Below are 27642 nucleotides of genomic sequence, written 5' to 3'. Positions count from 1 at the left end.
AGGGACAAGAAAGGTGGTGAGACCTGATGGGAAGATGGATGGAGCTAAAATATAAGATAATCCTGAAAGAGAAGACGTAAGCCGGAGGAGGAGGTTTAATATTTTTGTAGGACAGCGAACATATTCAGACATCTAGAGGCACACATTTTTGAAAATTAAGATTTACTGCATCCTAATTATCTGCTTCTCTGTTAATTTATCAGATAAAACAATTGATCAACTGTTGTAAGGCACAGACAAAGTCTGTGAAGAAGAGAGCAACAACGAACTGAGAAAGTCTACTCTGTGAAATGCTCGTTTTTAGCTTTCGTTGTCAGTGAAGTTGCATTCGGTTAAAATATTCTTTCACATTCAGTTGTTTTCATTGAGTAAACAACATTTTTAGCCCTACATTTTCTTTTAAACCACATGTATTTTACTTGCAATGAAGCAATATTTGTGAATAATTTCTGCAGGTTTACTGTAAGTGAAGATAGCGCCACATTCCGACATTCCACACCCAAAGTTTGCATTCCATGTTTGCGAGATAGGAAAGAAGGTTTCCATCAGGTCTGCGAACAAAATATTTGACTTTTATTCAGCGTTAGTATTTTGTTCACATTCTATTTACAACATAAGACACGCATGGAAGGGGGGAAAAAAAGAGAAAAGATATAATTCCATAAAGAGGGTAAAACAAAATCTAAACAGCGTGAGAGACAAAGGAGAATTTTTACATCTGAGGTCCAATGAGAGAGGGTAGTATGTGCACCAACGGAGGCAGTATTCAAGCTGATGACATACAAACTTCACAGAACTAGTGACATGAATCTAGACATTAAAGAAAAATATCAACGGTTTCTTTTACAGGTTGGGGCTACAATATTAATACTGCAAACATGACAAGGAAGAAATATCAAACATTTTCTAAACTTCAGACCCTGTTCATAGCCTGTGTAGCACCTACAACGCCACCTACTACCAGAGCCTGACTGCTGATATCATGACAGATGATTATTGAGAAAGTTGATTCAAGTATAAGAGTCTGTTGTTTTTCAGCAGGGCTTGGATGTGTGTTGCAAGTGTAAATGTAGCTCACAGAGAAAGAGAGAAACAGAAAGAGAGAGATCAAGTTTTTCCCCCCTTTAAGTTGGTTATTTTATGTTGTTCAAATGAACATTTTCTTTAGTTTAACACTTACAGCACCCTAAAAAAATCTATTGCCACCCCGGGTAAATTTGTGTAAGATGCTTAGAACAACTTCTGAACATTTGCTGCAGTTTTACAACTGTGGGTGAGGGAGAATTTTTATTTTTATTTCCCTTTTTGTCTTTTTCACTCTGCATAAAAGTTGGATCCTCATTTCAATACATATGTCACAATTCTATGTTTTTAAAATACTCTAATTATTGCTCTGATTGGGTATTTATAAGAACTTAGCTGATTAGCTATCATCTTGTTTTTATTTATCTGGATTAGTGTAGCGTTAGGTTCCGTTGTTTTTCCGGCTTTGAAGAGAAATTGGCTTCTGTGTCAGATTTGTTTGTTGCAGAAAAACAAAAAAGTTTGGGGTTACAAACGGTTCTTAAGGAAGTAAATCAAATATAGAAATTAACCATATAGGAAATATTAGGGGTGCCAACAATTGTTGGAGCTATAATTCAGTTAAGTGTTCCCACGCCCCTGGCCCCCACTAGAATAAATGCTCTCAATCTAAAGGTTGGATTTTCAGAAAATGTTCAGAGTGACATTATCCTACTGAAACGAAAGAGAAATTTATTTCAGGGATCTTTTACTAAAAGCAAGGAGGGTGTCACAGATCCCAGCTTTTACCTGTGATTGAGGCTTATATGAGTCTGGGCAGAAAGCATACACTATACCGGATGCCAATGAGCAGAGGTTGCTGTTGCCCAAATATTCCCAGCTCTATGTATACTTTTAGCTTGTGTCACATTACAAGAAACTGTAAAAGAATCATTATTCTTTTACACTATGGCTTCTTTTGATCTTGTTTCACCCATCTGTTCCTAAAGAAGGCCAAGAAACAAGACAAAGGAAAAAAAAAAAGTAACAGAAGACAGCTTAAAAACACACAATTGTTTGCACATTCTAATTTCATAGAACAAAAACGTCAACAAATCTCATAGGGCTAAAAGTAGAGCCATCTCATTCCCATAATAAGATTAACGATGTATGATAAAACTCAGAAAAGATGGGGAAACATACAGTGCACTCAGCAATTATTGGCACTCCTGGTAAAGAGGTTTTTTTTTTTTAAAAGTTAGAAAATAATTGATCTTTTACTGTAAGTAGCATAATCAGACACATGAAAAGTTTACTGCTGACTAATGTTGGTAGCTCTTCTCTTACCAACCTTTTCCACTGCAGAGAGAAGATGAGTTTGGGTTAAATATGGTGCAACTAAAGCCCATTTTCTGACATAGGAATAGTTTCCCCCCCCCCCTTTCCCATTTGGAAGAGTGGCCACGAGAAATGGGTCCCTGCTTTACGTATACATTCTCCTAGAAAGTATGAAGTCATTCATTATTGTGAAGTTTACAAACACTGGTCAACTTCGATTGGGATGAGTAGCATGATATGTGCTGCTTAATGCTTTTTTTCTCCTAAGTGACCTTGCTTGTCACAGTTTGAGTTTTTTCTCAAATTTTTAATACTGTCTGTGCTGATATTTTCAAGCTTGAATGAGTAGCCGTTTTCTTCTGCTTCTTTTCTTACTCGCATAGATCAAAACACATTGGTCTTACTCAAATAACATGTTCTTTTCCATTTGGAAGAGTTTTGTGTACTGTGAAAAAGAAAATGGCATCTTGGTGATATAGTTGTTTCTCCAGGGAAACAAAAAGTTTTGAGTAACCTATGAATAGTTCTTATACATAGAAATTAAATGTAAAATAAACAAAAACACCATCAGGTATTGAAACAGGCCTCTGTGACTTCATACACATACTCTAAAGGGAAACGGGTAAATGATTACTAAATAATTATACAAAAATTTTGAAGAATGACAAACATATATTGAGAAATTATGGTAAAGCGTAAGAATAATTTGTTCAACAGCTGCTTGAAAATATCTAGTAGAGGTGCCAATAATCTAGAGAGCCCTGTAGATTTTATATAAAGCCTTTCATTCAAGCATTGAAATTATAATAAGTTCTTTAAAGTCTGCTGGTTTGCACATGGACGGCAACAGCAATGTCTTCCAGGCTTATCAAAGTAAAACTGTGGGAAAAGTAATTTAAGGCTAGCAATTGTGATGAGTTGAAATTAGTACACATAATTTAGAAATGATGTACAAAGTCAAGTGTAGCCCTGAAAATGGCAATAGGGTAAGAAATCTTTACTGCAATAAATAGATTACGGAAGCAGAATGAAGAAACAGGACTACAGTAGCAACAATCATAAATGAGTAATGCTCTGACTCATCCTCCCCTGCATGGGACTGCGTGGCTCTGCTCACTTATACACAATCGGCTAATAGAATTAATGGGGAAAAAAATAGCTGAAACTAATAAAATCACCTTTTCACACAGTGAGGTCAAGCAGAGTTTGGTAGACACTGAGCTCCTTTCATTCACAAGCTGGCACTACCATGTGAAAAGGGAAAATTGTGTATGTTGACAAGGATGAGTCAGACACGTGCACTGAACAATGCAACTACATTACAAACCCAGAGCACATTTATGATTGCTCCTGTCAATGTTGCTTGTTTCACCAATACGAAGAGAGATGTGATCTCAGAATAAGGAGTGTCATACTGTCACATCTCTGACAGACAGATGAAATAAATTAAACAATAAGACAAGGTTAAAAAGGTGCATCATTAAAATGCATTCGAGCAGCAATAAATAGATTTTTCTTCTATTTACAGTTATCACCAGACACTTTAAAACAAAGGATCAATCCAAAGCTGTTTGATTTGTTGCTTTTGTTCCTAGGATGAAGGCTTGGTGGTCCTCCCTCTGCTGAGGAAGACAGCAGAAAACATGGAGTAGATGAGATGCTCGTATAGATGTGTCCTTCCTTTATTTCATCCGTAAAAACAACTTGCAGTGTCTCGCTGTAGCTGCTGTTATAGTTTTTTTTATCTGTTAATTCTGCCTCATAGCACAAACATTCATCTAAACACACACATACACACAGATTTGGAGCACCCGATGCCTTGCTGTCCCCACACAACGCAGTGTATCCTCCTACAGCCTTGTGCTTGCTCTGAGTAGCAGTTGCCTCGTTGACACAGACCTAAGAACAGCTTTTGCTCCACGCTTTTATCAAAGCAATGAACCAAACCTAGAACTGAGTCCTTAGGGCAACTTCTTCCTCACGTCGCCATTCAGAAACTAATTTATCTTCTTCTCGGTTTTCAAGGAACCATTGCGTTTGTGCTTCCCGTTGGCGATGCTCTCAGAGTGACAGTGTCCATTGGTCATGCTGCCATCTACTCTTCTGCTGTGGTCACTGGCCTTGCCCCTGAGGCGACGTACCAACCTACGCAGTAAAAACACTATGAGAGCGCCGGCAGCTGCAACAGTAAAAAGTACGTCCACAAGGAAGTACTGGTAGGGGCACACTTCATACACAGCCGAGCGCAGGTGGTTAGCGCCATTGTGACGGAGAATGTAACCGATCCAGTACACAGCCCTGGTGACTGGGTGGCCTGGCTGATCTTTGTGAATGTGGGAGAGGAGACGAGCCTGCTGGCGGTACCTGGGAACAGGAAGACAGCAGAGTTGGGGATTAACAAAAAACATGGGGACAACTCCTACTATGAAAAAAAGAGATGCAGAGAACACCATTCCACGTTACAAAGCTGCGAGTTCCTTTGGCTTTCTTTAAACATTGGAGTTTGTTCTGCTAGCTATATGTAAGGGTATTCATAGAACTTTACGTAGGGTCTAAGTCTACCTACACCCAAAAGCTGAAAATGGCATACAGCAAAATAAATCTTGATTTATGAGACCATGAGAACACACACCAGAAACCAATTTCAACTATATAAATAACAGCTGCAACTCGTTTGCTATATCCGCCTCAGGTTCTGTCCCCTACACACCCATGTTCAACCATGGAAGGCGAATGCAAACTACTTCATGAATGTTGCTGCATTTAAATGAGTCAGCAAATCAATGTTATTTCATGGTCAACAATGGAAACCGCAGAGAAATGGGTAAAACACAATTTCACAAGGCAGAAGTTGATGTGAGTGAGGTGGAGAGTTGAAAAGCTATCATTTTTGGTAGCCACAGTAGTGGTGTGAAAATACAAGTTACAGACTGCCGCCAGCATTTTAGGAAGCAGAAGGTTCGCTCCACAATGGAGCGCTCACGGGTGTCAGTGTTATTAAAACGTGCCTTCTCTGCACTTTGGGCAGTGGCTACCCCTGAGGCAGTAGCCACTGCCTCCTGAAGAGTGTATCAGCACCTCAGGCCTGAAATGTTTCAGGCCCAGGTTGTTGCATATGCCATATTTATAAATGAAACCCTAGATTTTATGAGAACAAAACCAATAGTTGTCTAATGGTTTCAGATTTTTATTGTATAATAACTTTTCTTCTCCTTCACAATTATTTTCTTTGTGTTGGTCTATCACATAAAATCAAAATAAATAAAAAGTTTAATACATTTCAAAGCATTGCATGAGGTGTTTATGAAGAAATGTACAAGTAAGGATAACACATAACAGAGAAGACCTAAATCAGTCCAACCTGGGGTCGTTGATGACAGTGCTGAGGGAAGCATAGAGATCTTCCTCCGTCATGTCTTTCCAGTGCAGCATGATTCCCATCCCTTTGGCTGCCACACGAGTCATGGTGTCATAGTGGTCTCCAAAGAGAGGCACACCCACCACTGGCACCCCATGATACATGGCCTCATAGATGCTGTTTAAGCCCCCGTGGCTCAGAAAGGCTTTAGTATGAGGTTGGCCTGAATGGTAGGAAGCATTGGTGTTGAAATCATTAGTAACTATTAACATGCTGTGTTTCCTGCAGTCCTGTTTTGATATAAATATGTACAGTTCTCAGCCCATCCAACAGATTGTTAATTTTAAGTAGAACATATCTTTTAAAAACATTATTTCAAAAGGTTCTCCATAAAATCTTGATTTTATCACATGCCTGTTTGAATACCTGGACACCTCTTTATAATAACAAAGCAAACCTAAGCATGTATTCCCTTTGTGCCAACATAGTTACTTACTCTGACCTTTGAAAAGGTCAAACATGGAAATGTGTAAATATTTGCTGCCTTTGTTCACACATCTTTAGAACACGGATAGCATTCACATTTAGATTTTACCACCAAAGCGGCTAATGAGTCTCTGAAACGTCTATCAGGTACAACCGGGCAAGTCCCTTTATCCAGCTATCTAGATATCCAGCTATAACTCTATTTTAACTATTACTTTATTTATTTCTTTTTTTTACTAATGCACTCCTGGAGTTTTCCATAGTTCATAGAGATGTCAGCATGGCCAAGGCTGTCAAGCTCGTTTGACAAGAGTATTTTACAGTGTCTGTTTATTTGGACTTTGAATTCAGGTCAACTCTATGATGATATGTTCTTTTCAGGGACCATGCAACACGGTACACAAAACCAGGATAAACATAAATGGCATGCACTCACCCAATAGGTCATTTTGTGGCATCCAATCAACAAGCTTGGTGTTGTTGCCAAGGTTACTGGGTGCAATTCCAGAGAATCTAAAAGAAAAGAAAGAAAATCATAGTGAAAGGACCCGACACTGATGCAAGTAATTCAGAAGAGACATACTCGGACTTGGTTCATTTCCAGCCTGCAATATTTTTCAAATGTACCATGTCTGTGGCACATACAACACAATGGGAGTAACTGAAATTATTTGCATAATGCCAACTTTTTCAGCCATGTGAGATGCTAAGAGTTAGACAAATCAAGGTCCTAACAATACAAACTAAAAATTCATTTCCTTCTGTTTATTTTTTAAATAAACCTCTGTTTCAGATTTGAAGCAGAGGTATTTATCCAAAATGTCTAGAAGGTAAATATTGTTGAAAGTACTCAGATTTAGACATGCGTTTTTAAGGTTTCCGTGTACAGTCAAACAAGCAACCATTAAATTAATCCCCTTATTGTGCACAATATAATTAAACTGATTTATGTTCTGCAAGCTCTAACAAAACTTCTTAACAAGGTATATAGTAATTCAATGAAGTTCACAGTTGTTTTAACATCCTTTTATACATTCACACAGAAGCTCAATATACAAAGAGAGGAAAATATTAATACATTACTCACATCAGAAGCAAGTTCTAAAGTAATAACTCATGATGTCATATTGTTCGCATAACCACACGCCTCATGGACCAACCACTAACAAGCCTGTCAGCTCAGCCGCATATGTATCAGTTAATAGATGCTATGTACGTACAATAAAACAATGCCAGAACGATTTGTGGATATTGTCAGTGTCTCCTTATCTTATTTAATCAGTGAGTAAAGGACTCGGGTTTGATTTTTTGTATAGCACATTTTCAGCAACAATGCAGTTTAAAGTGCTTTGCATCATAAAAAACATACATTCATCAATGATGAAACAAGCAATAAATGCTACATTTTGTCAAATGTTTTTATATACATTTTCTTGATGGATTTTGATATCAATATTAAACATTTTGTAGCTACTTTTTTCCACCAAAAGCCACCAGGTGGTGCATGTGAGCAAGTAAAACCATGGTAAAATCAAATCCTATTTGATTAAATTAGCACAGTGTAAACTTTTAAATTATTAATGAGTGGATTTTATTATATGTACAGAAGTTCTTTCCTCCCTAAAAATATATCTATAGTTTTCCATGTGAAAAACGTATAAAGTTTGCATGCAGTGTTCACCACCATTTATTTTCTTTAGATAACGATAGGATAAGAAAAAAAATTCTGCCTATCCAAATACATTGTTCATAAAATAGTGTTTCACAAAGATTTAGTTAAAGAATTGGATGACTCCCAAGTTATGAAGGAACTGTGAATGGAATGCATCTCTTTAGTATTAGGGTTTAATATTAACTAGCACTGTAAATAGCAGCAGTCTTTTCAGCAATTTCCTAATACCTGTTGATAATAATCTGTCTGTCATTTTATATCTATGGTATCGCCAGTGAGGTGTGTGGGATATTTTGTCGTGCAGCTTCCGGGATGTATTGTAGAGCACGCACATGCTTTGGTTGGTCTAACAATCTATTTTTATTAACAATCTAAAGGCCAAATTTTCTAAAGGTTTGCAAGTAAAAAAAACAGACACAAATTTGATAGCATGAACAAACTTGGTCTACAAACAACACACAAACAGGACTCTCATCAATTTAGTGGCTTACCACCCAAAATTCAACTTACTAAACAGAAGACATTGCTCATCAAGTATTTGAAACATTTAAAGAATACAAAATAAAAATGATAAAATATAAATTAAAAATATCCTCCAGAAATTCCCGGCCATCCTATCAGATGCTGGATGTCTATGACTACGTAACATCCAGACAAACTATTAAATTAGTTTGTCTGGATCAGGAGGACTGATGTATAAAGTCTGGGTCATTGTAAACAAGAAAAACAATTATTCATATTGCAAACTGCACCTGGTAAAAATTTTTAAATAATGTCATAATCAATCTGTTTTTGTTTTTTTCTATTTCAAAACAATTGCAAAAATAAAGTAATCATAATGTTTTCTACCATTTCTAAAACCTAAAACTAAAAAATGTAAAATCAAAATAATTAACTCTGCTGTACTTGACTATTATTTATATCTAAAGCTAAAATATAAGTTTGTTGTTTTATATGTAGCTTTTTTTGACCAGATAATTAGTAATATATTCTTTACTTTCTTTCAGCAAGCTACAGGTGAAGAATAATGGGTGCTGAAGTAGCATGACGTCGACTAATGATCCTGCTATTCAAACTAAGTATTCCTGGTATTCTATGTATTCTAAATTGGCCAAACATCATAGTATGAAAAACACCAGCATACCATGATCCCTGAGCCAGAAAGGTTTACAGTATTTGAACGTTGTCTGACAAATTGCTTAGAAAATAAAAGAAATATCTTAGTCTGATGAGTCCATAAAACGTTGAGTCTTTTCTCTTTGGGGCAGTCAAAGCATTTCTGGGAAAATTAAAGTTTCTTCAGAGCATATAAATTATTTTCATCAATACAACTTTACAGGAGCTTTTAGCAATACACACAGGTGTTGTGCACTAGTAACAGTACCCACAGGTATCAACAGATCTTTGATCACATTGGAACTGATCATGATTGTAACCCTATCCCTCCATAATAGAGGGATATGGAATATAACAAAAAAATTTTTTTAGCTGAGCACTTTTTGTTATGTTTGCCACTATCAAATCAAATTGTTAATCAAAGTATGCCGCTCTTCTGAAAAATACCTGGAATGGTCACAATGTTTAAATAGTAAAAATAGACACATTTTTTTAATGGGTGAATCTGAGAAAACAAAAGGTTGCAGAAGGTTGAACTGGCAAAGAGTGACCGAACTGCATGACCCAGACTCTTAACACTTGTCATTGTGTGAAGGCAAGCAGAGTGCGAGATCGGTGGATGTGTAAGAGTGTGCGTGTAAAGCATTTCCGTTAATGATGCATATGCATGCTACAAAACAACCTCCATCTGTCCATCTCTGTCTGCTTCCCTCCCTGACTCAAAGTCTTTTATCCAGAGTCAACAAAGCCTTGTCTCATTGTTGTGCCAATCAAAGCCGGCATTCATGGAGGCATTTATCAATGAAACAATTCATTTGGTTTGATCCTCCTTTCAAACACATTGGTCCTCCATCTCTTACATCCTCTTGGTTTTAATAAACACTGAAAGCCTTTAAACAAAATCTTCTCTTTGTCTTCATTTATGCATCAGTTCATGGATTTAATTTTGATTGTATGTAAAACTAAAAAATTAAAATGTGATGCAGCCACACAAAAACTACCCTGCAGTTGAATAAGGCATATGTGACCATTATGTGGATGTGAGGCTTGGCTGTGTAAATATGGGAACATTTAGTAAATTGGAGCAATAAAAGGTGTCATGTTCCATGTGACTGGGATACTTCTCTCCTGTGGCACCATAAAAAAAACTGTCTCATCAGGGTCGTGTTCACAACAAACAGTCAACTTCCTTGGGTGCTACGTAACTGACATCAGCTTCTCGTTATTTTATCACTGGAATCCTGTTTCCAAAATAACCCTAGTTTAGTTGACTAAATTATAGTAATCTAGAAAAACAATGCACCAATTTTTAGCTCATTTAAACCTGATATTTACATTAAAAATAGAGAAAGACAGCATGCTGCATCTTAATTATGAGAACTACTGAGCTTGCTATACATATAAAAGAACAAAAATAATGTGTAGCACATCTGGTCTCAAGATTATTGATATCAGCTTCTTAAATCACAAGCCAAGCAACACTAACACGTTTAACATGTATTGTTTCTCTTATCTCCTGCACAGAAAAGGCATTCTCTTCCCTGTCGTCCTTCCTATCTTTGCAAAGTTAGGAATGTGGTTTGTCAACTTTGAACTTTGTCCTTTCACTGCTTCCTGTGTGTTTATTCATGATGTGTGGAGTCTAAACAAAGATTCACTCATTCAAAAAAAAAAGACTAAGCAACAATGTCAGTGAAAGAAAAGTGTGGGATTACTTTTCCTAATCATAGATACTTAGTTATTGTATGTTATATGCTGACCAAAAAACAAATGTAACATCAACAAAACTTAATCTTAATCTTGTTTATAATACAATTCATTATGGAACATTAAAGAAAAGGTGAACGAAAACATAATGATCGATATAGGTTGTCCCTAAAATTGGAGCTGATAATGTTCGTGCTCACAAATATTCCTAAATAAAGGTCAGCAGAGCATTTCAGATGGGAAGATCATGAAGAGTGATGTGAATTACTATTGGATTTCTAGGGAGATGATATTATATTGAAGACCAGTCAATTTTATGATGAATTTCCCAATCCTGTACAGGATCAGAACAACTCAGAAATCAGTGTCACTGTAGTCAATGACTAACAACCTTCTAAATATACAAAGATAAGAGTTAAGCATTAACATGTTCAGAGGTTAGAAAACACAGCCCCTCAATTTCTCTCTTTTCTCAAAAACTTTTATTTCTTCTTTTATACTGTACTTACACTAAAGGTCAGAACAGGTCTCATGCTTTTATTCCAATGGTTTACCTAAGGTATACCTTACTTTGCCTATGTAAGTTATACCTACCAAAGCACATTGGCAATTACTGTAGTTATCAGTCTTCATGTGTATTACTATACACCAGCAAAGAGGAAGTTTAGAAAATAAACTAATCCAGCGTTTTATACTCTTGTGACCTGATGCAGTAATTAAAATGAAGTAGTTTCTTTGTTATAAATTGAAGTCATTAGATTTTGCAGAGGCAAGTCTCAGTAAAGGAGATCATTGCGCATGAGATGGCTGAAGATATTACGCACATGTGGGTGGGTCCGGACTCTGACCTTAGCAAATAGCCCGGCACTGAGGAACAAAGCATTGCCTTTATTTTACAATGCTCCTGACAAGCTATATAGCTGATTACGGGGCTCCACGTCATGTGACATCAAGAATGATGAGTATAAAAAAAAAATCCTGTTCAAACATTATTCTGTGACAGATGACCGGGTGCATGTGAGCATTACCTCCAGATGACACGCTGTGGCAGACGGGCCAGAGCTCCTGCCAGTTTGTGAGCAATGTCCTGGGAGAGGTACTTGACTCCAGCGCCAAACGACACCACCACAAAGCCATGCTCTGCCGTGTCGTTCACCAGGGCCTGAAAATACTGAGGGGACAGAGACAGAATAGCCACAATAAGCTACACATTCAGAACAGCATGCTAATCTATAACCCAAACTTTGTTTCTTCATCTCTTCACAATCATCCAAAGAACCGGAGCTGCAACAATGTTACAATTTACCGTCTTTGGTTTGATTGATTGGATACTATTAATGACATTAAGGAAAAATGTTTCAAACTACCACAAGGAAAATTTCCCTGCAGGGACAATAATAAAGTGATAGTAAAAATAAGGAAATGATTTATTTCTCCGTCATGTTTTTCTAGATTTACAAATTGAGAAAAGTTATTTTATCAATAACTTTATTAAAGAGCAAATGCGATGTTGGAATGCGTAAGTGTTTAGTCTCTAGTTGGTACCAACGACAGTAATATTTCTTTTGGGAATAAATTTAATATTTAAATTTTAGCTTAAAACCTTTACTCTGATCATCTCTATGTAATAAATTAAATACATTTTCTGATGCACCGTCTACGAAAGATCATGTTGTTTGTGAACGTTACACAAGTTTAGATTTTAAAAAAGGACTGCATAAAAGAGCTGCACAATACATCAAATTTAAAGTCCAGCTGCAAAAGAAGATCTATTAATTCCAACTGAATGGACTTTTAGGTGGATAGTGGTTAATAATTCAGTGTCACAGATCCTAAAGCTCATAGAGAGAATTGAGGAAATCGTAATGATGAAACAAAACAAGCAGATTTAAGAAACTGCACAATGAATGGGAAAATACGTAAAAGTGTCAACTAACAAAGACATATCTCCAGTTATTCTGAAAATATGGAGAGCAATGAATGACAAAAAACTTACAATTTTTTTAAATAAAAATAGTTTTACTAGTGCTGTGTTTAGAACAGCAAAATATTCACAGGAAAAATGACAAGCTGTATTTTTTGTCAAAAAAGACAAATAAATGTGTGTAATCTGTCTTTCTCGAAATGCTAAGCCTTTGCTCAACTGACACCAGTTAACCAGCAAAATGTAGTTTTCTTTCTTTTTAGGTATTGTAAACATTTTTGTAGATATTTTCAAAACTGCTTCTTAGCACATTTGTGATATTTAAAAAAGAATTTATAAAAAAATTTCTGTTCTGGATACATTTTTAAAACTTTACTTGTCAGATCTGGCGTAAAGTTCCACCATTGTTTAACTATATATAGTATATAGTAAGAAGTAAAACCAAAGTAGAAAGCTTGTGGGATTTTAGATTTGTTATTGAATTTTAATTGAACTAGATTTCTTTGAGCAGTAAGCCCCATTGGGACATAAAGGGAGGAAACTACTTCTGTCCAGGTTGTGTTCCTGGAAGACAAAGACTGGTTCCTCGATCTCGTCAGGGGACTTGTTCTCATTTCTGAGCACACCCGCTACTTGGAATATGGTTGTCATATTACAGGATGTCGTTACACAATGAATTCTTTCTGAATAATAAGAGGAGGAGCTCAAAGAAAACTGAAGAGGTTCTCCATTTTGGCTCACGAGAATAGATATTTATCTGAATGATTTTTTTAGAACATTTTTAAGAAATTTTCTCAAGTAAAATATACATGGCAACCCACATTATTTAAAACCCTTTACAAATATGGAACCATTTTATTGCAGTAGTATAATCTCTTCATGACAAATCCAACCTTTGATTTGAGACCGTTTATTCAGTGTTAAGAAATAGTTATTTTTCAGTAAATTCCCTGGTTCCCGTAACATAAAGGAAGTCAAGAAATGCAAAATAACATGCCAGATTAGAGAAAGATGGATGTGAATTGAGGGGGAAATGTCTATTGGTGTAAACCTGTCTACAGTCAGAGATATACTTTCAAGTCTTAAAACTACCAAAACAAAGACACCCAAGACTGAAGAACAACTTTTGTTTTTCTTCCCACCTCACCTAGCGAGCAGAATGTCAAGAGAGGTAGATACAAATATCTCTAGAGATTGCATAAAGAAAGCTACAGCAAAAAAAGATGAATTTATTTTAAGTTTTCCTTGTCCCTCTTGGTTGGGGTTGCCAAGCATTCGGGAGGGCACCACAGGTAAATTGTTATGGGAGTTTGTATTGATGAGCAGTAGTTACAGACTAATTAAGGATGTTGAAGTCACTGGAGAACAGGACAATTAGAGGAAAGGGACTGTCGGTCCAGCTGCAGCAGCTCAGGTCGGCCCTGGCACGGAGCAACCTCATGGGCACACTGGGCCCAGTGTCCCTGCGGAACAGCCCTGCCATCCCTACAACACAGCCTTAGTGACCTCTTAAAAAGAGTCCCACTGTCCCCAGAGTTCTCCTCAGAACAATGAGCGCGTTCTCCGTCCACTTCCATTATAACTCCCTCCACACAGTACGGCACAATGCTCCCTATTCGCCTCGAGTGGCATTCCTAAAACCCCCAGCAGCAGATACCGACGGCCTGCGCTCTCAATGCCCAAACGTTGAACTAACTCCCGTCACCGCCCGCCTCTGCTCCCCATAGCTGCCATTATCATCTGTTTAAGATTTACCATATGCATTCAGCTCTAGCCCGTCCTAACCCCCACCTCGGCCATGAAGGCTCAGTCTGTTGCAGGATGTGATAAGATATACATAGTGATAAAAAACAATGAGAAGAAATATACTCAACGTTTTGAAAGAAAAGCTAAAAGGACTACCTAAAAAAAATTAACAGGGATAAGTTACTAATGGTGTGAAATTCAGTGTTATATAACAAAAACCTAAAAATATCATACTTGAAGGCTAGACAACTTTAGGAGCATAAAGAAGCAAATTAGCTTGTTTTGTGAAACAACAAGAACAGGTTCTTGCCTCTGCCCTTACTGTAAATATATTTTGTAACTTAAAACCAGCAGGGACTGATGATACTAAAGAAATATCAGTAAGAAAAAAAAATCAATGTGAGAGGGAAAAAAAGTATTTTCCAAAGTACTACTTCAAAACATTGAACCTTTCCTTAATCAATGAGGGAGCAAGAAACAAATTTTGCACGTGAGGCAACACATTTCCAAAATGGCGTAGTTACACTCAAGTCTTCATGCAGCACTATATTTATGGCCATGGTTACAAGCACTTAGCTCTGGATATTTATGGCACTGCCTGTAAGAAGTGTGCATTTCTACAACTTCTGTTGCAGTATGTAGTTCCTCTACAGGCCAGTATGAGAGCACATTTTCTTAGTCATTACTCAGGCTGCTAACAATAAAAACAGCCAAGTAAAAAGATTATACTAATTTGTTTAACATACAAAAACCCATCCAAGGACAGGTAACGGTATGATCCATATTATTTTAATATGAAATTATTTACAATCTATATTACTGTTCTTGTAAAGGTGCCTCTGTTTCTGGACTGAACTAAGTCCCCAATTTATCAGGATCATAAAAATGCCTCTGCTTAATATTAATATCAGTTGGCCAATAATCAGGGTTCAGTTGAATTGACTACACTCTGGTTAAAACAGACATACTACAGACATTAATTATACCAACTCTACTTTCAAAAGACATTAATAACAGTAATTGGTGTTGCCCTTTAGCTTGCAGCCCATAAGTTCCCAGGCAGCCGGCTGTCTTCAATGTAATCAGAATGGGCTGGTGGTGCTCTGAAACAAGTAGAGTGGCGCAAGTGTGGAGCAGCTTTGCTCCAAACTCTACTCACTGCAGAACCGTCTCTGGCATTTTAATGAAGGAACTTTGAACTGTAACAATGGCATGATGAAAAATTCAAATGGTTTAGAAACTGTAGCTTTTTCAAATCAGTAACTTTTTAGCGCATGTTTTGTATGCTGCTGTAAAAAGTATTTCACCCTTTGCAGATTAGGATCAAGCACAATTTAATATCAGATTAAGGTTAATATTAGAAACTGTATAAAGTTGTTTTCAAATTATAATTTCATCTCATAAAAGAAAAGAGCAATCAACACCAATCTGGCCGTATGTGATAATATAACTGCTCTGCTTGTTAAATTATTAATTAGTGTTTCTTTTTCTTCTGGACAGCTGAGCTTAATTTCTGAATATTCCCTGACCTGTAGTACTACGAAAAGTGTTTAATAGAATCTGAGTGACAGACATGAAGTAGGCTAAAAGTTTTCAAAAAGCAGAACATAATGTCCTGATCAACAGAAACTCAATTAATAATTAGAAACAAACTCATTAACATCTATTCTTCTGAAAATGGTTTGAAGAAGTTGAAGGGATCTATGGTGCTTTTGAATTCCAGCAAAACACACTGAGGGCAATCATCCTGAAATCAAGGAATCATAAAACAGTGATGAACCTTCCCAGAAGCGGCCAGTCTACTAAACTTATTCCAAGATCTCATCAACAACTCATCCAGAATTACACAAAAGAACCCAGAATGACATTTATAATTTTGGATGTCACTTGCCTCAGTTAAGAGAAATGTGAATGATTCAACAGTAATCAAGAATAAGAGAGCTCTGCAAAGAACAGTGTGACAAATTTCCCCCATAAAAAGGCATGATGGCACCAAATATGGCAAAACCAGTTTCTAGATTAAGGAGGCAATTACATTTTCACATAGGACCAGTTTGGTATGGATAGCCTTTATCCTTAATAAATGAAATCATCATCTTAAAGCTACACTTTGGAGATTTTTGTTTGTCATTATTATTTGTTTAATGATCTGTAAAATGTGAGTCAAAAAAAGCAAAATTGAGGAAATCTACACGGGGAAACAGATTTTCCACACCGTAAGCACGCATCTTTGTACTGACCTGTGGTAGTGGGCTGGGGGGTTTTGTGAGGATGCCTCCGATATAGACGACATGGGGGAGGGTGGGCCTTGGGAACTCCAGAGCCATATCAGTGCACAGCATCCACAGCCTACTCCCCTGCACCAAGTCAGCCATGGCTGCGTAAGGCTTTACTCCATGCTTCTTCATAATCCGGTCATATTTTGGTAATACAATGTAATGGACTCCAAATCGCTGTGCCAGGTAGACGCCTGTGTTGGCAATTCTCTGCATTAAGGACATGCGGTCTGTCAGCAGTGAGTTGAATTCTGGCACGTACGACAACGGCGCCGGGGCTCCGACTTCTGCAGGGTACCACAAGCCTGTGCTGAAAACAGCATATCGCACGCTCAAGATATGAGCAATAACGAAACCGCACATTTCATTGGGGTCCACTAGCAGCAGGTCGAACTTGGCCTCCTTCAGGCGGTTCATTACTTCACCATTGCCAACAACAGCATCACAGTTCTGAGAGTAGTGGTCAAGGATGTCAAACAGTTCGAGAAATGTCAAGCGGCCGGAGAAGATGTTGCTGACTTTGGACTGGAGAAAGTTGTCAGCTGTTGTGCTGTTAAAGATCCCTGGATAGCGCTGCAGATGATAGTGAGGAGAGGGTGGGACCTCACGGCCCTCTGAAACTAGAAAATGGGTTTCGTGGCCCTCTTGGTGTAGCGCCGTCGCCAGCGTTTTGAAGATGTAGAGGTGCGATTCAAACATAATGGGTGGGACCACGATGATTTTAGCGGCCCGTGTTGCACTGGGACTCCAGGTGAGGAAGCTGAGAATGAGCAGCAGAGACGATGGCAACAACATGGCTATAAAAAATGATAAGAAAAAAGTAGATTATATGTTTGCAATGTTGAACATAAAAATGGCAGAAAAAGAAATCCTTAAAAATAATGTCCTACATAAAATTTCTAGTCTTTGTAAAAGGAGAAAAGAACAGAAATTATGTACAACACTATGCAATTTATCTTAGATTGTGGTGTAGTATCTAAGATGATGTCATACAAAATTTTAATTTAGAAAATACAAAAAATGCAGTAATTACAAACAATAGAACAATGCTCATCATAAATAAACAAAATGAGTATTTCCTTGAAAAAGACATAATTTCAATAAAGTTATCCATGTTGGTAAAGCTGCCTCTAAAGGAGCTAAGTCACACTGGGTTTTCATGAGAACTACCTGGCAAACTCTGATACAGAACCTATTAACTCTCTCTGAGAAGGAATTATTTATTTATTTCAGGATTTATGCATCCATTTTATTGTTTATTCATTTCATAATGGTGTTTTATTTGGGAGACTTATTTTCTAAAGCTATTTTACATATTTCATGGACTTTTGTTTCTTAACTGTTTTTATGTCAGGCTCTTTTAAGCTCACATTCCTATATTCAGGGGGATATTCTATTTGGAGTGGGTCTGGTGGGTTTCATATCTGATTCAAACAACTAGTCCCTGCAACCTTAATGGCCAGTCGTAGCACAGTGTTCCCCTCCCCTAAGCCCGGTTTGTCCAGCGCCATATCATGAATCAGTTGGGTTCATGTAACCAGTAACAAAAATTGCTTAACAGGTAACATGACAACAACAATGGCAACATGAGAACTTGAAGCTGACATGCTGGTTTGCTAATGAAACTGAGTGACATCATTTAACATCTGATTTTTATTTGCTTCTGCCACATCAGCAGGCCAGGTGACAGGCCTTTCTTTCCCTTTGAAGCTGGGGAATTAGGCTATGTTCATGTGTTCTTATCAGTCCCTTCAGGTTGTCAAGAGCTTATAAATAAACTGAGACAAGTTCCTATACTCCAAAGATATTCTGCCTCTTACATCAGCCGGTTCAGTACGTCAGCTCAAGCCCGTATAACTTGAGCAAGCTGCCCGAGGACAAGCTACAAACTCATGAAGATGCTGATGTTTGCTTCATTTGACCAAACCCACAGACACAGAGGAAACTCTCCCCCCTTGGTTGAATATAAAAAATGTGAAATAAAAAGGACCAGAAATTAAAATGGAGTTTAAAAAAATAAGTTAATGAAATACATGAAGTTGCTTTACAAAATAAGTGCCACAAAATAAACACCAGTGTGATTTCATTTTGACTGAAACAACTCTCCATATTTTCTACAAAATACAAACATAAATGTGTGGAGTTTGCCAAACACTACAGGTATTTTAACTCAAACTGTAAACATATTGTCATTTGGCATTTCTGCAAGAGCATGATCCAAAAGCTGCTCAAATCCCCACAGGAGTGACTACAAAATCAGCCTCAATGGTCATCAACTAAACCCTACAGAACATCTTTGCAATTAGCAGCAGAGAGGTCTGTGGAAGAACCTGGAAATCTTTTGTCCTCTAAATAAATGTTCTATGATGAATGAAGAAAAACAACAGGAATACATTCTCATCAATCCAGCAATACACAAAAACGGTGGACAAGGAATGAACTAAGTAAAAAAAAGCCTGACATGAAGCCTTCTCTGCATATATATACTATATACTGTAGGTATATTGACATAAAAGAACAAGTTTCACAGTCTCTGACAAACACAGCTAGACCAGCAACACTGGCTAAAAGGCATCATGATAGTGTAACCACAATGAGTCTAACTAAAGCATGTTGATTGTGGGACGCAAATGATTGTGCATCCCAATAAATAATGCTAAGTTTACAGGTAGGCTACCGAGGGTGAGAAAAAAACACCTTTTATCATTATCTAATCATTTAAAGGGTGACGTTGAAGGTGTCAATGTAAATTATGCATTTTCTGTTTCTTCCACAAAGACCTCAGCCTTACAGAGAAGATGTGTCATCATTCATCCAATTGTTTTTCCTTTAGACAGATTTAATTTACTTGACCTCCCTCAATAATCAAAAGTTTTTCTGTCAGCTTTCTGATCATCGGATCCGTTGGTCAATTTAACAAAAAACAACTGTTGACTCAAATATGGTTACTGGAAAATAAAAATGGAACAACTGCTTCCAAACAGACTCAACATTTAGATCTGTGCAGCTTTTATGTCTCAGAACTTTTAAGCTTCTGTTTTGGTTTGACGTCGTTGGATTAAACCCTTCCAGTGTGTGCAGGGCCATCGCTGACATGGTGTGGGTAGTACCAACGTCACTCCAGTTAAACCTCCAGCCGCTCTATTCACAAACACAACCACAAAGAGCCTTTATCATGTCACTGCTCCTACAGGCCCACTTTCATTCCTTGTGGCTCTCATTTGTATTAATGATTGACCACCTTATGACGAGTTTCAATTATGTTGGTTATTTTAAACGTCCCTATATGCTCTCTTTTTACAGGTTGCTTCACCTTAGAGGACATGCTGATTTTAGCAAAAGTGAAAAAAAAAGAGAAAAAAACACCACATGAGAAGGAAATGTTCACAATTTCCTGCAGTTACCTTTTAGGATTTTGTCTTGTTGAAACAATGCTCTTCAATTTATTTTATTTAAATTTTATGTGATGGACCAGGGAAAAAAAGGCCTTTTGATGAGAGAAATGAAAATGAAACATGTGACATGAATATAAATTCAGCCCCCTGTACTCTGATACACCCAAAACAAAATCCAAAGTGATAATTTCAGAAGATGCTTAAACATTAGATAGCATTTAGCTATCTAATGTTTTAATATCATAAATTCAGTTTTTATAAGAAGGCATCATAGGTTTGTTACAGAATATCAGAGAAGAAGCAGCATCAATGAAACCAAGGAACACAGCATACAAGTCTGGGATGAAGTCAAGGAGCCAATAAAATCAGAGTTATCAGAGCCAATACAATCAAACATACCAATCTTTGAACAGCTCACAAAGCACTGTTCAATCCATCATTTTAAAATGCAAAGAGTATAGTACAATGTACCTAGATGTGGCCTTCTAAGGAGAGCATTAACCAGAGAGATAGGATAGAGGTCCATGAAAAGCTTTAGAGAGCCATAGCTCAGGTAGAAACAGCTTAGAGGAAAAGTGTTAATTGTACACTTCACAAAATAGGGACTTGGGAAACAGTAGAAAGAAGAAAATCTGAAGAAAGAAAGCCTCAGGATGTTATGTGTTCCAGGCTGGTTTAAGTCATGTAGGGAAAATGTCAAATGCGGAAGAAGATGCTCTAGTCAACTGAGACCAACACTGAACTTTTTGGCCTACATGCAAAATGACATTAACATGTCCCTGAACACATCACATCATCAACACAGTGAAACATGGTGATGGAAAATTATTTTTTGAGGATACTCAATGGATGGGAGGATGTACAGAGCTAAATAGGGCAATTTGTTAGAAGTTGCAACAAAATTTCAATACAATTCAGCAATACAACAACAACAAACACAAATTTAAAAAGTATGTAACAATATTTTTCAATTACATCTTATATTGGTTTTAGTCCAGGATTTCCCTCAGCGTATTCTAAGCCTGGCAAGCCACCAGGCTTTACCTCTGCCCCATGAGGCTTCGCATTATTAATTTATTAGGTGTTTTTTTTAATGATTGCCATTTGTAAGACTTTATAGTTGGTGTTAAGGCATTAATCTTTCAGTCTTCCAAAAATGAATAACTATCAAATGACATTTTCAAATTTCCTGTTTAAACATTTTTTATTAAAAAACATGGCGGATGGCTCAATGACTGATGACTGCTAAACCTTGAGCACCGGGTTTAGCAAGTTTTCTGTGAGAAACCCTGCAGTCTATCAAATCCAACCTCTATTAAATACATTTAAGTTTGGAGTTGTGACAAATGCAGCTCGAAACATATGAATAATACTGAAAAGGCTCTTTGCATATTCTTTAAAGCATCTACTGAGAGACTGATGATATGTCAGCAAGACTCAGACCCAAAGCAAAAGTGTTTAATGATCAGTTCTTTGTGTCAGTCCAGTAGCATATCAAGTCTTTCGTATTTTATTACTGGATGTATAAGAGCTATCACTAGCATAAGCATTTATCTGCATGAAATGACAGAATTATCATTTCTGCTACCCAAATATCTATTTTGTAGGATGTAAACTATGAAGTGAATAAGTTGTCTATTTGTGCACAGTATGCGACTCGTCTCTGCAAACAGCTGTGGCTTGTAAGAGGACTCAAGATGGGTCCCCATTTTGTTTTTCACTGTCCAGAGTATATTGCAACAAGCACTTGAAAGTCCAGACTGTTGACAGTAACTATAGAAACCAGTCGCCATCTACCCAGGACTCTGATGCATCATGACTTAAATTACTAACAATCGGGTCTAGTTACCCTGAGGCAGCTTCATGTGGATGAAGGGGATCGTTTGATAAGAAATTTTGTGGAATTTTCTAACAGTTTGGAAGAAATATTTATTCTTCCAAACTGTATCTAACCATTAAACATAAACATTTTTCCTTTAATGGAAGTATGTTAAAGTCATGGATTTAAACAATTAAAATCAATATATGTAAAAAAAAAAAAAAGGAAAACTACCAATATAAACATTAGCAACATACAATCTTGTATAAAATTATTGCAGAAGTTCTCTCTCTGAAAGACATATTCACTGACGAAGAGAGAGCAGAAAAATCTCACAGTAATTGGCAGTTTTTGTGTAACTAATGACCAGTTTGTCAGCAAACAAAATATACCCTACAAGCACCCTGCAGTCAGAAAATGTATTTTGTACCAAGAAAAAAAAGCCACAGGACACATAATTGTGTTGTTTTTCTGCCTTAGCTCCATGATATACATCTGTCCAACAGTACAACAGAAAGGCTTAATCTGCATACAATATACATGTGAATGTTAAAAACCTTTTCTATTTAAGCCATTGAAATACTTGGCCCATATTGTAACTTCCTGTTTTGTCTCAATGAAAAGCAAATCTATTACAACACCAAAAGAAAGAAATGTATAACCTGTTTTATCATACTATAATTAAACCCCATAATGATGTTTTCTTGATTTGGGGCAGAATTGCTTCCACAGTAGCAAAAGGTGAATTTTACTTGTGTATTCTGAGAAGGTCAGATCTGACATCAAACACGTGGCAGGCTCCTATCTTTTCAGTACTGTAAAAAAAATTCAACAAGACTTATCAAAGGTGTGGTGTGTCTTCACAGTACGTAGAAACACGTACACACAAAAACAAAGTGGGTTATAAGAATGAAATCATGTCAGCTTTGCAATCAGTGTATGACTGTATAATGAAAATTTTATTTAAAAAATAATCTAACATGCCAGTGTAGAATTATTCCAAGGGTCAGTTTTTAAAACACCGGCAGCATATATGTCAGCAATATGACAGCGTGTCCAATTACTTGTACTACAAAACACTCAACAGCAAGACGAGGACACACCAGAGCAGATAACATCTTCAATAGTTTTGAAAACAGAATGGAAGTGGAAAGAAAAAACACCTGACTTTCCCATGCCATGGCACATGAGACACTGTTTGTAATGGCAACATGATCTCTCAGCATGCCCTTATCTTTTAAAGCTTCATCAGCATTTGACAGACAGACAACCACAGGCCAACCTATGTCTATGGTTAAATAACTCCTGTAAATATTAAAAGTGTCCAAAGACAGACAACAGCACTAGAAAGAAGCTACTAGACATTTAGCTGCAGGAGTCCACTCATGTAAATCTATAAATCTACTGTCCTTACCGAACATATTTTTTGCTGATTTAAAACTACCAGTCGTCAAAATACAAGAACTAGTCCAACAGGTATTGTCAATCCAAGATGCATCACTTGTAACATTGATAACCCCAATGGTGGCTTTATGATTCAGGGATAAGAGTTAAATAGTTTAACAAAGTATTGGGTCATAAACTGTTTTTCAGGTGAGAGGCCAAAGGAAGATTAAAAAGTAGTCGTATTGCTATTTGCAGACTGCATGTAGCTATATAAATATAGTTTTGTTACTGTGTTAAATTAACACAGACCTGAATCAGTCAATGTGTGACCCAGGTCAGTTAGCAAAATAACCCAAGTTATTTTAGAATACAATCAAGCTAGCATTAGGCACACAGGAAGAAGGTGCACATTAACAATTTCCCTGATCTTTTCCATCACAAAACCAATTTCTCAAAAATATTTCCTCATCTGCAGCAGTGAGGGTTAGATGTGGATCGGTACCAAGGTACACAAGTTTTTAAGAAGGTTGTGATTTCCAAACTACCAAAATTGTCCAACATGCCAATCCTCTAGTTCAAAGTCCTTTCAGGGAGGTGATAGTGAATGTCCCTAACCCAGAGAGACCAACTTTTTTTTCCCCCACTCATCACTGTATAAGATCGATTAGCAGGATGACGGCAAGCTGCTGCACGTTTCTTGCACAAGAGAAACGTAGCTGACGGAGGACCTTTCAGGTTACATCGTGGAAACTAAAGAACCACCACCAATTATTCTTTTTAGGGTAACACAGTTGCAAAACTACAAGCTAAAAGCTGACTGGCAAATTGTTGGAAAAAGCAATTCAGTTAGAGTTACGCAAGTTACGCAACTTCCTTAATAATCCATCTATCATTACTGTGGTACTGTGCTATTTTTACTCTAGGTCATCATATCAAAAGTATCTTATACCTGTGTCAATATCCTGTCAAGATGGATTTAACTCATATATCAAAAATACTTATTGGCTTTGTGAGGACTCTGAGACATACATTTGTTATTATTGAAGTAATGCCACAAAGAATAACCAAAGGATAAAAGTCGGCTCACACTAAGTAGGTGGATTACACATTTTACTCTAGCATGAATAGCTTACTCCAATTTCTGCTTGTCTTGGACATTTCAAGTCAGCAAGACTGACAGTAACACTTTTTAGGTGATTATGGCCAAAGCCTTTGAAATACTTCAGTCACTACAGGCAGTCAAGTATACCAGCCATACATTAGCTACTTCCAAAGACCTATGCTGAACATATAAATGTTGTGTCTTGTTTACCAAGAAAAAGTTAGTAGGTATTTAGAGCATCAGGAGCAGACAATTTTTATTAAGTTGTGAGTTACGATTACTAGCTCCATCATTCCCACAAAAACAATGTTTTATCTACGACTGCGGGTTGCACTTTCAAGTATTTATCATGCAAACATGAATAAACTCAGAATTTAAGTTATCTTTTTTTTAATCAAGTTAATAAAAGCAGGGACTTATTTGTGAGATTTTGGCTTGGCAGGCCCATTTTTAACTTACATGAAGATAAATTGTTTTTAATCAACCAACTAGCTTGTTCATCTTGTTTTCATGTACTTCTGTACTAAAATACAATGAATTTGATATGTGAACATATGCCTAATTAGCATGTGCAAAGACTGGTTTCCATCAGAAATAGTAAATAATTTATATCTAACTGTTGGGATTTAACTATAATGTTTCCCTTGAAAAATAATATAGGCAGGGTGCATTGTTCTTTGTCACAGATTTTAATGGTAAAAATTTCATGTCCTATATTAATGAATGTGACCTTTGTACTGAATAAAAAGGTCTGGTATGTGTCAGTTCAGTGGCATTTAGTCCAACCATTAAAACCACTCAACCATTGTTGAGTGAAATAATTTGGAAGTTAATTTGTATCCTAATGTCAGGATCTCGCTGTAACATTTTACCTAAAAGAGAATTCAAGCGGAAATATCTTACTTAAAAAAAAAAGTTGCTATATTCTATGTTGTAAAAGGCACATGATTTTTGTGACGTTCACATTTTCGCTGGTTATAATGTAAATCAAAAGCCATAAATAAACGAATTTTTTTTTTAAATTTCTTATCAGGGCAATTTCTTAACCCTGATCTTAGTATCGTTTGAAATACTTATAGTGTCAGTTTAATTTCTTTGACATGCGACTCTCGTTGCATGTTAGAAAATGTTGTTAACACACCCATAGGCCAGCAAGACGGAAAGCAACAATTTGTTTGTACCATCAGGTGATCGCTATCGTAGTTGTGAAAGCATTACCGATGACTTTAGGGCGTCAAAAATGCTGCGTTTGCTATCAGTTTGTTACGTTCAAACATCAACATTAAACGAATACATGCAGTGACAAAACTAACAACCTAGACATTTAGGCAAAAGCTGTTAGAAAACATCTCATGTGTCATTCATGAAAAAATTCACACAATTTCAATTAGCCCTGATTAAGATACCTTTATGTCAAGTACAGGCACTTTACCTGACATAAAATACTTTTTTTACGTCAAGTAAGTGGGATTTTTACACACAAATAAAAATTACAACTATAAACCAATGTTTAAGACAGTGATCGTTATGGACTAAAACATAAGTCTTTAAGGGTAAATGAAAAAAAAAAACACACAAAAAAACACACAAAAGCACTACATAATCGCTGATGGCTAAATTTCGGGTAGTGATGATTCGTAAAGTTCCTGAACGCAACACTAGACACTGGCTCCACCTGAGAGTCTGCAACAAGGATGTGGTTGTAACGCAATTTAAATAAATAAAATAAACAAACTGAGAAAATCCGTCATGGGAACAAAGTAGTTTCCCCTCACTCATGGCAAAAATAACTACTTAAATTAAACGTAGCAGATAAGAAGAAGAATGGGGGCGAACAGTTTGGCTGTGTTACCTATAGGCAAACTGTGCTGTACACCTGTTGTAAATCGCACTTTCAATGGCCTTACCTTTAAGACTTTCGGGTCAGGAGAAAGAAAGGAGAGGTAAAATTGCAGTCCCGAATTTACTGTGCGGAGTTTCACGTGTTAAAACCAAAGAATAGGCTTTGCGTGGGAAAAAAAAAACATTAGCTGAAGTTTAAATGGGTCCCCGAGAATCGAATATGGCAGAGGAAAGCGTGAAACTCGCTCTCCTTCTTCAGGGGGGTGGTGAAAGGCGGGACTTTGCAGTGTTGCAAGATGGAAACAAAGGGAGTGGCAGAAGGAAAAACATACTCCGACTGAGTGGTTGGGTGACTCAGGTGTAAGTGCTGGGTGTAAGACCCCGCACAGGTAGGCTGTTCTGTAAGTCACTCCACGGCTGCTGATATTGGCAGTTGGGACAAGCTTAAAGGTCACAAGTTCCTTTGAAAGAAAAGAAGGTCCAAAGTGCTACATTTCTACCTGAGCCACACGACTGGGATCAAACAGGTTGTTCAAGAAACACGCAAGTCCTATGCAAAAGTATTTAGCCTGAGTCTTATGATTTCTCTTTTACTATGGGTGTTTTTTCATTCATTTTTTGTTTTGTATAATAAATGGTAATTTTCAGATTAAACCATTCATCACCAACAGCATTGGCATGCATGTGCTTCTCAATATTTAAAATAAAATAAAAAAAATATATACTTTTTCATCATTTCAATTCAAAAAGTGAAACTCTCATATTATGGATTCCAAGCTGTTTGACATATGAGCCAAAATTACCAAACTGAAAGTACACATGTGCAATCAAATTATTTTTATTATTATTTTTATATACCTGCTGAGCAATAAAATACATTTTAATAAATCAAAAAAAGTTGTCTGATATTTGCATAAATTGTACCTGCAAATTATTACAGAACCGAAACACCAAAAGGATCTTGGTCATACCTTATTAAAAGAAAAGCATACAGTGTCATGCATTTTTTCTGTATTTTTTTCTTGTGTTTTTGGTGGTACAAAATCGATCAGAGGGCCACAATTAAATTCTCCTGAAATAGAGAGCTCTTGCACATTTAAAGAAACAAGTGGAAAGATATATATATCTGATATCTTAGATAACTAAAGCTTACAGCCAATAGAATCCCAAAATTCAGTTTATCAGAATATTTGATGCATAAGACAAAAGAAGCAATTTTAAGACTGAATGACACAAAAGATATTTGCTAAATAAGCTGGATGTGTGCTGTATGCAAGCAGATTAATGAAACATTAGGTGGAAGGAAAAAATGTGGTAAAAAATGTGCAAAAAGTAACAATGATAACAGCACATTTGAGAAGATTATTAAAAAACCTCATTCAAGAGTCATACTGAGATTCACAAGGATTGGACGTTGGCTGAAATTACTGCTTCAAGAGCCTCTACAAACAGACATAACTTGAACATGGGCTA

The 27642-nt window shown here is 36.8% G+C and overlaps 1 protein-coding gene across 1 annotated transcript; it reads right to left on the bottom strand.

The window, feature by feature from the left end:
- Window positions 1-550: 550 nt before the first annotated feature.
- ugt8 (UDP glycosyltransferase 8) lies at window positions 551-26447 on the bottom strand. Its single transcript, XM_005813054.2, has 6 exons — window positions 26235-26447; window positions 16590-17422; window positions 11708-11850; window positions 6621-6697; window positions 5702-5921; window positions 551-4704 (listed from the first exon to the last, which is right to left on the bottom strand). The coding sequence occupies exons 2-6, from the start codon at window positions 17418-17420 to the stop codon at window positions 4338-4340; spliced, it is 1638 nt and encodes a 545-aa protein (XP_005813111.1). The 5' UTR covers window positions 17421-17422; window positions 26235-26447; the 3' UTR covers window positions 551-4337.
- Between the last annotated feature and the right edge of the window lie 1195 nt (window positions 26448-27642).

This window comes from Xiphophorus maculatus, chromosome 5, assembly GCF_002775205.1.
Source record: "Xiphophorus maculatus strain JP 163 A chromosome 5, X_maculatus-5.0-male, whole genome shotgun sequence".
Lineage (NCBI taxonomy): Eukaryota > Metazoa > Chordata > Actinopteri > Cyprinodontiformes > Poeciliidae > Xiphophorus > Xiphophorus maculatus.
This window is presented reverse-complemented; position numbering and strand designations above follow the sequence as displayed.